Source organism: Trichechus manatus, unplaced genomic scaffold (assembly GCF_000243295.1).
Source record: "Trichechus manatus latirostris isolate Lorelei unplaced genomic scaffold, TriManLat1.0 scaffold00076, whole genome shotgun sequence".
In the NCBI taxonomy this organism is placed as follows: domain Eukaryota; kingdom Metazoa; phylum Chordata; class Mammalia; order Sirenia; family Trichechidae; genus Trichechus; species Trichechus manatus.
In genome coordinates this window covers 13280557-13289632 of record NW_004444012.1, presented here as the reverse complement: position 1 = coordinate 13289632, position 9076 = coordinate 13280557, and the positions used below count along the sequence as shown (strand labels likewise).

General features: G+C 39.8%; 1 protein-coding gene across 3 annotated transcripts in view; it reads left to right on the top strand.

The window, feature by feature from the left end:
* The window catches only part of GATM (glycine amidinotransferase), a 16475-nt gene extending 7922 nt beyond the window's left edge, over positions 1-8553 (top strand). Inside the window, exons 3-9 of one of the 3 annotated variants that reach the window (XM_004380712.2) lie at positions 595-790; positions 1584-1774; positions 2753-2890; positions 3031-3195; positions 4423-4486; positions 4937-5053; positions 8033-8553. In XM_004380712.2, coding sequence (XP_004380769.1) covers positions 595-790; positions 1584-1774; positions 2753-2890; positions 3031-3195; positions 4423-4486; positions 4937-5053; positions 8033-8145 — 984 coding nt within the window. In that variant the 3' untranslated portion in view covers positions 8146-8553. Of the gene's footprint in view, positions 1-594; positions 791-1583; positions 1775-2752; positions 2891-3030; positions 3196-4298; positions 4914-4936; positions 5054-8032 lie in introns of those variants that run through there. The other 2 variants (XR_002824757.1, XM_023735248.1) reach the window with 2 other exon arrangements.
* Positions 8554-9076: the final 523 nt, after the last annotated feature.

The window sequence follows — 9076 nt, the reverse complement described above, 5'->3', positions numbered from 1 at the left end:
TGGTTTATATGGCCCTTTCTGTCTCTTGGGCTAATACTTTCCTTGTGTCTTTGGTGTTCTTAATTCTCCTTTACTCCAGGTGGTTGGGACCAATTGCTGCATCTTAGATGACAGCTTGCAAGCTTTTAAGACCCCAGACGCCGTTCACCGAAGTAGGATGCAGAACATTTTCTTAATGAGCTTTGTTATGCCAGCTGACCTAGATGTCCCCTTATTTTGTTTGTTCTCTTGTTTGATTTCCTGGAGACCCTAGAACAGAGTGCCTGTGTCCCGTTTTGCCTGTGAAGCAGGAGAAGAACCGGCCAAGAAAATCCCAGGCTTGCCTGAGGACAGAGACACTGTGTGGTGGGGTGGAGACCTCAGCCATAAGCAGTGAGAGGCCTCAAAATATTGAGAGAATTTATAGAGTTCTTCATTCAGCACATACCGAATGTCTGCCAAGAGAGGCAGCGTACTCGGTGCTGGGAATCAACAAGACCTGGTCTTAGTCTCAGTTCTCTTCTGCTGTACAACTAAGGTGTTCACCACCTTTGAACCTGTCATGAATCGTGTAGTTCTCCTCTAAGTATTTCATTTACTTTCTTCTGCTTCCAGGCCAACACATATGAAAAATACTGGCCATTTTACCAGAAGCATGGAGGCCATTATTTTCCCAAAGAGCATTTGCAAAAGGCCGTTGCTGAAATTGAAGAAATGTGCAATATTTTAAAACTGGAGGGAGTGACAGTAAGGAGGCCTGACCCTATCGACTGGTCACTGAAGTATAAAACTCCGGATTTTGAGTCTACGGGTGAGTGATAACTGGTAACTACTAGTGTCTTAAAATTGTTTATTTCTTTTCTACTGTATCAGGGGAAAACTTTGATAATTTCTCAGAGATTCTTTTGTTTTAATAATCCTTCAAAACTTTAAAGATTTATTTAGGAACAGTTTTTAACTCTAGAGAGGCGTAAGTTTGGTTCTTTTTGACGTGATTAAGATGTGCGCGTTATAAACGCCATTGTAAATCTGGAATTTCCTTGAGAGAAGCTGTCTTTCCTAAACTTCATAATCATTTATTTTCATAAGAATGGTGGGTTCCAATTAATTTTTCCTCAAGAATGGAAATTAAGAGGGGAACAGAAACATTCTCATTTTATTTTTAACTGACATTGTTGCAAGACTGTTCTTGTGTCTGAGTTCGTGTTCTAATTGATAGTTCTATAAATGATCCTTGGCCCAAATTTTATTTTGTGATACTGATACTCCATGAAGATCCCTGTTTCTGTGTATCAAGAAAGGAGCTTAAAAATGGTGGAAACCTGGTGGTTCAGGACCTCTTTGAGCAAGGACCTTGGTGCTTCAGTTTTGTTTTTCTTTTCCCTTTTATTACTTGGCTTTGCACCTCCACACACAATTCCTGCTAACAGTCTAGCGTGTGTCATTTCGTGTTTTTCCATTTTCACATGATTGTACAAGTATATACACACGTATAGAGTTTTTAGTAATTTTTTTTACCAAGCAAATGGGATCATATTATATAGTCTTTCCTGTCTTGGAAATTAGCATTACTGAGGTTGCCCTGGAACTTCTTGGCCTGACAGGTTTATATGGTGCGATGCCTCGAGACATCCTGCTGGTTGTGGGAAATGAGATTATCGAGGCTCCCATGGCGTGGCGCGCGCGCTTCTTTGAGTACCGTGCATACCGGTCAATCATCAAAGACTACTTTCAGCGTGGCGCCAAGTGGACAACGGCTCCTAAGCCCACAATGGCTGATAAGCTTTATGACCAAGTAAGTCCCTAACGATAGGTTGCTTTATGAATAAATTTTCTAGATAATCCACAAAGGGTAAGAGATTCTGTTGTACCTTGTACATATTAAATATTTCAGAAACTGAGAGCATCACCTATTTTTTTTTTAAAATGATTGTTTTATGAGGAAAATAAAAGTAAATGACATTGTAATAAAAATAGTAACAGCAACAATAACAGTAGCAGCTAATATGTACTTGGTTCTTACCACGTGTGAGGTCCTAGATTACGCGGATTATTTACATCCCCGCTGTCTTTATTTCTCCCCACAACCTTTTGAGGGAGCAGTATCATTCCATCACAGGAAAGCAAACTTCCCTCAGGGCACACAGCTGTTAACTGGTGCAACCAGGAAAGTCGCTAGGCTGAAGTCCATTCTCTTCATTTAGAAAAAGAACTTGGTCTACAGGAAAAATTCACAGTAGGATGATGCCTATGTCCCTTATACTTTTTGATCAATTATAGAAAGAATCAAAAAATCAAAATTTCTTCCAGAGTTTAAAGACAGAAATAAGTAATGAATTAATTCTACCACACTCAGTCAGATTTGGCAAGGAATACAAGGCATGTCGTTTTATGGTGCATTAGGCTCAGGTCAAAATTCCTTTTCTGAAAGAACAGAATGACTTCATCTTGTTGAATTTCAATATTGTAGATAGCTACGTAAATCAATGGATGGGTCATGGAATATTTTTAAAATCAAGCACTGCCCTTTGCCCTTGTACCACTTGCTTCTGAATATTACAAAATTGCTGGCCTGCCTAGTTTTTTATTTTTGTTGTTGGGTTTGTTTGTTTTCGTTAGCATGGACCTACATCTTTCCTATGCATGTTTGAGTCTAGAACTGAGTAGTAGTATTGTGGGAAATGATGAAATTGAACTAGTTTTCTTAGTAATAACATTATAAATAATTTTCTCATGCACCAATACATTGTATGTTTATTGTTGCTCCAATTAGGATTACCCCATCGATTCTGTGGCAGACAGACACAAATTGGCTGCTCAGGGAAAATTTGTGACGACTGAATTCGAGCCCTGCTTTGATGCTGCAGACTTCATTCGAGCTGGAAGAGATATTTTTGTACAGAGAAGCCAGGTTGATAAAGGCTGCCTCTGAAATCTCATAATACACTACTGTATTTTTTTTTTTAATGAAAGTATTTTCATCCTCAATATTTTTAGTTATCTAAACATAGAACCGCATTTTTATATTACATGTCTTCCTTTTATTTTCAGGTTACAAACTACCTGGGTATTGAATGGATGCGTAGGCATCTGGCGCCGGACTACAGAGTGCATGTCATCTCCTTTACAGATCCCAATCCCATGCATATCGATGCCACCTTCAATATCATCGGACCTGGTCTTGTGCTCTCCAACCCTGACAGACCATGTCACCAGGTAAGGGAGTTCTAAGGACTCTGGAAAAGTAGTCGAGTCTAGCAACTGAAGCCATTGCCACTCTTAACTTTAAGCTCTTTCACGGTTCCTGTGTGCTTCTAAATGACGAATTGAGCCGTGCCCCCCATCATTGTGCTCAGTCGTCGGATGGCTTATTCCGTGTTTACTACAAGATGTCCAGCACTCAGAAATATCCATTTTAGTGCCATCAGACCTTGACTTTGGCTGCTTGCTGTCATCGGTCTCACCTCTGTGTGCATGTGTGTGTTTTTGTCAAACAGAATGGTATTTTGTCCCAGCAGCTGAGTGGCAAAGGCAATCCCTGCATGCCTGGAGCATTGCCCCTGGGCAGCAGGTGTTGTCTTTGCTCTCTGGTGGGTTTGGGCCCCCTCAGCCAGCTCCACCCGCGGGGAGGAGCAGAGCAGCTGCGGTGCACCTGGTCTCCCCCCGCCACCCACAGAGAGGAGCAGAGAGGCTGCAGCGAGGCTGGTCTCTCCCCACCACCTGCAGCCTCCTGCTTCTACCTGCTGCCCCCACCTTCCATTCGGGCGATGAGTTATTTTGTGTTATTTGCTAGGCCACGGTACATCTTTTAAAACGTGTACCTTATCATCCCATGTCACTTCATTTCTAGTCCATATTTTTAGACCCAATTTTATTTTAATTTATTGGTAGACTAAGTGGAAATGTGAACATATGGAAGCCTGCGTTGTCAGTGGTCATTAAGGACAGCTGTGGTTCTTTAGAGCACATCCCTACACTGTCTTTCTCCCACGGTCACAGACACTAAGTAATAGACTGTGAAGTGAGTGAAGTGAAGTAGGCCAAAGTGGATGGACTCTAGGTTGGACCTAGTCAGATTTTTTTATTTTCTTGTGACTAAAGAGAAAATCTTTTCATTTTCTTTAATGAGAGTTTCTCTAAGAAAGGATCTGTGGTGTTTTAAAATCTCTAAAACCTGAGAACAGCGTGCGAATATCTTTAAAAGCTTTAACATTTCTATTCCTTTTTAACTTTACTTTGAGGGTTTTATGTACATTTTTAATTAGGATTCAGACAAAATCATCCAAATGTTTTTAAATTTTAATTTTCTTTATTTTTAGCAGTTGAGAAAACAGCTTCTCAAAAAGAGTTACGAATGGTAAGAGTTATCCGAGACCAAGAATGATAAGAATAATGTATAGATGTAAACATCTTTGGGTTTGTGTGCGTGCATGTGTCTTACAGATTGATCTTTTCAAGAAAGCAGGATGGAACATAGTTATTCCTCCGTTACCAGTCATCCCAGATGGTATGTTTACTTTTATGTATTTATAGACTAAAATGATTGCTTTAATAATCAAGCATCTTTTGCATATGGGAGCAGCCCAAATTTTAGCAATTTAGAGAAAACATTTTCCCAGTCAGAAGTGGTGTTTGGGACCAGGACTTGTGTTCACAACCTCTCCTTCTATAGTAATTGAAAGTAAAAAGATGGGGGGAAATCAGTATAAGACACCAATACTTAAAGCAAGAAATGACTTTAAAAAAAAAACAAAACGGTGAAATCCAAATGTGTAATGAGTATGGATTGATTCATAACATTTACAAATAAGTTAGTCCTAAGATTGAAATAAGGGCTCACAGGGAAGGTGAACTACTGAAAGAATTGGCCTGTCACCTTAATATTCTTCACTTGTGAGTTCCTGCTTTAAACAAAATGATACAAACAAATGTGATATGAGAGTTTTTTTTTTTCTAGATCACCCACTCTGGATGTCATCCAAATGGCTTTCCATGAATGTCTTAATGCTAGATGAAAAGCGTGTTATGGTGGACGCCAATGAAGTTCCAATTCAAAAGATGTTCGAAAAGCTGGGTACGTACAATAAACGTAACACTTTGTCATACGTGAAAACATTAAAGTAGAAGAAGTAAATGAATGACGTGCTAGGTCTAATGTATAGTTTATCTAATTCCATTTTCTATTCACTTTAGAGGCACCAAGTTATTATTTTGTAGATAGACAGTGTTTTTGTTTTTAACAATCATGGAAAGTTGGAGATGCATAGGGTGCCCCTGAGACACCACTCAGCTGCCAGTTTATCCATCTTCTATGCCTTACCTGGAAACCCTGGTGGTGCAGTGGTTAAGAGCTTAGGCTGCTAACCAAAAGGTCGGCAGTTCAAATCCACCAGGTACTCCTTAGAAACCCTATGGGGCAGTACTGCTCTGTCCTCTAGGGTCTCTATGAGTCAGAATCGACTCGATGGCAATGAGTTTTTTTTATGACTTACCTAACCTCCTGCTGCCTGTGTTTGCAGAACTGCCCCTTTTGCAGATGAGAATATAGATTGTTCAGTTCATCCTCAAATAAGACGTTGTTGAGAGTCCTTTAAAAGTAATTTAATCATCATCACACATTTTAAAGGGCTTAAAAGGACACCTCATGCACAGCCACCACCCTTCTGTCAGTAGAGGTTTGAGTCTTGCTATGATGCTGAACAGATTTCAGCAGAGCTATCAGACTAAGATGGACTAAGAAGAAAGGCCTGGATATCTACTTCTAAAAATCAACCAGTAAAAACTCTGTAGATCACAACAGTCCAGTCTGCAGCTGATCTGGGGATGGTGCAGGACCAGGCAGTTTCATTCCGTTGTATTTGGGGTCATCATGAGGCAGGGGCGACTCAGTTGTAGGTAGAAACAACAAGGATACCAGTACAGAAGTGATTTACATGTGTGGTAAGCACAGTGAATCAAGTAATGAAACGCAGTAGACAGTGTTAGTAAATCATTCCACTTTGACAATTTGTCTTTGAACTAAAAAGCAGAACTGGTTTTTACTTGGGTGGGAGTTTGCTTATCCTGATATTCAAAATTTAGACCAATGATCCTAATACTGTTGAAGAAAATGTTGAAGGAAAGGATTTAATATGAGCTATTGTACATGTGCGTATATTGATCACTCTTAACATACTTAACATATCCTGTGTCAATTACATAAAGCCAGTCTGTATACTTATTGAAATTTAAGTTTTTTTTTTAAATTTATGACTTATATTTCAGGTATACTACTCAAAAAAAATTTTTGGGCCTCTTCGGCACATCCCTTCTTAATGGCCTGTTGGTTTTAGATTGTGCTCAATCTAAGTATTTAACCCCTAATGTAATGTCACATTTTTTTTCTGGCTTTCATTAAATAACCCAATTTCTTGGGTGTAATTTCTTTGTCTATTAAGACTGTATTGTTTCTCAACTTGAAATATTGTAAGATGCCAAGTATGATTTATAATTTTATTTTAAATACTTAAAGTCTTTTTTGGCACAGAGAACTTGATAAAGGAAACTGAACTCCCTCCCATTCAGGGTTAATACTGCACTAGCTGTCTGCGTAAGATGGCACTCTTTCTCTATCAGGAAACACGTGCTTGTGGGTCAAAGCCCACCCCTTATCCTAGTCCCGCTCCTTGCCCCCATCCAAGCCCTGTTCTCTCTCCTCAGACCCCTCATCAGTCTTACTCTCTCAGCAAAGTCCTTCACCGGTGACTCATCCCTATAAACCATGGGCCCTTTATCGCCTCTGTAGCCTATCTTCCCCCTAAAAATAATGAGTTCTTTGAGGGAAGAAGGAGTCCCTGGGTTGTGCAAATAGTTAATGAGCTCAGCTGCTAACCAAAAGGTTAGAAGTTCAAGTCCACCCAGAGGTGCCTTGGAAGAAAGTCCTGGTCATCTGCTTCAGAAAAATCAGTTATCAAAAACCCTCTGGAGCACAGTTCTACTCTGAGACGCATGGGTTTGTTATGAATCAGATTGACTCCATGGCAACTGGCACTGGCTGAAGGAGGGGAATAGGTTTTCGTTTTTAAACTGCATTATGCTTAACTTGCACAATGGTTAAGCAGTTGGCCGCTAACCAAAAGGTTAGTGGTTTGAACCCACCAGCTGCTCCGTGGGAGAAAAGATCTGGTGATCTGCTCTCGTAAGGATTACAGCCTAGGAAACCCTATGGGCCAGTCCTACTGTCTCCTATAGGTTGGAGTCGACTCAACAGCACGCAACACCATGCCTAACACAGGTCCCTGGGTGGCGCAAACAGTTTACACTTGGCTGCTAACCAGAAGATTGGTGATTTGAATCTACTCAGCGATGCCAAAAAAGAAAGGCCTGGCAGTCTACTTCTGTAAGATTATAGCCATTGAAAATTCTATGGAGTGCAGTTCTACATGGACACATGGGGTTGCAATGAGTTGGAATTGACTCAAGGGCTACAGATTTTGTTTTATTCCTGACACAGGAGATTCTTCCTAAATACTGTTGGTTGATTGGGCCGTGCACATCACAACATGTGATTAAAATACTAGCTCAGTTCTGCTGTTCCCTTAAGGTGGCCTGGTAAAGTTAATCTGTGTCAGATAAACTCTGCTTATATGTGAGTATCTAAAGTCAACTTTTCAGGTTGGCTAAATTATACTTTTCCAACAAAATTAACAGTAAAATTAGAAACAGTCTGACAGACTTAAAGCATAGCTCTAAAAGGCTTGAAACTTTAGTGCTTTATCATTTTTGAACATTTGGTGGGTATGTCTGCTCATCCAACTTACTGACTTTTGAATAGTCAATTGAACACAGTGTCCAAGTCTGTCTAATTTTTGGTGAAGATTTTGTATTAGCAGTGGAATAGACGAGATGAAATATAAATGGTGAAAATAAAATTGAAAGAGAAAAGGCTATCCTCGGTTGGGGTAGACTTCAGGATTGGAACCGTAGGATTCCCACCAGTCTTTAGGCTTACTGTAGATTCGAGAATTTTCATGTCAGTCCCTCTAAATAACCACGGCTCTCTCTTTCAATGCAGGTATCAGCACCGTTAAGGTTAACATTCGTCACGCCAATTCCCTAGGAGGTGGCTTCCACTGCTGGACCTGCGATGTCCGCCGCCGAGGCACCCTGCAGTCCTACTTTGACTGACCAGGCCAGATGGAGCTTAGTGGCTTGGTCTCAAACCAGGAAGCTTAGGGGCAAGGTTCATTCTCCCGCTTTAAAAAGTGCATGAACTTTAGTGCTTTAAACAATCATCCTTAACAGGGGTCTTAAGCCTGGTTTACTTTTGTTACTTTTCTTTGACATCTTACTATCTACTTCTAAAGTTATTTACTACTTGGCTTCAAGTATAAAAATTTGATGAATGTACCAAGACAAAAATTAGTCACTTGGGTAACTTGGCCACTAATATTTAACCATCTACCTCTGTTTTTTAATTTTTTTCCAAAAGGCAGCTTGAAATGTTGTTCTAATCTTATTTTTTTTTTCCTGTTTGGTAGAGTTGTGAATGTTGTATAGCACTTCTTTTTTTCTAAATGAGACAAAGACTTAGAATTACACAGATCTTAAGTGGAGTCAGATAATTGTCTCCTTTTCTAATAAGAAATTTTGGTAATTTTTAGTTTTTTTTTTTTTTAAAGAAATAACATAGACTATGCAAACACTAAGTGAATTTTCCATGAATGTTTTTAATATGCTCATCTCAACGTTGGTGATATTTGCTACTAAAAACCTTTTCATACAACTCACCTCGTTTCAAGTGAATTCTTTTAATCAATTTTCTTTTTCCAAAATTCTACAGAAATGTTCAGTGCAATAGGATATAACTGTGAGTTCCTATCTCAAGCTGAGTTCTCCAGAGAAGTGTGTGTGTGTGTGTGTGTGTGTGTGTGTGTGTATGTGTGTATAAAAAGAGAGAGAGATTTATGGAATCATAAAATGGAAATTCAAGGAAATGGCTCATGTGGTTGTAGAGGCTGGCAACTCCCAAGTCTGTGGGTCAGGCATCAGGTTGGAGGCGTCTCCTGACTCACGTAGCTGCAGGGATGATGAACCCAAGATTGGCAGGTAAAATGGC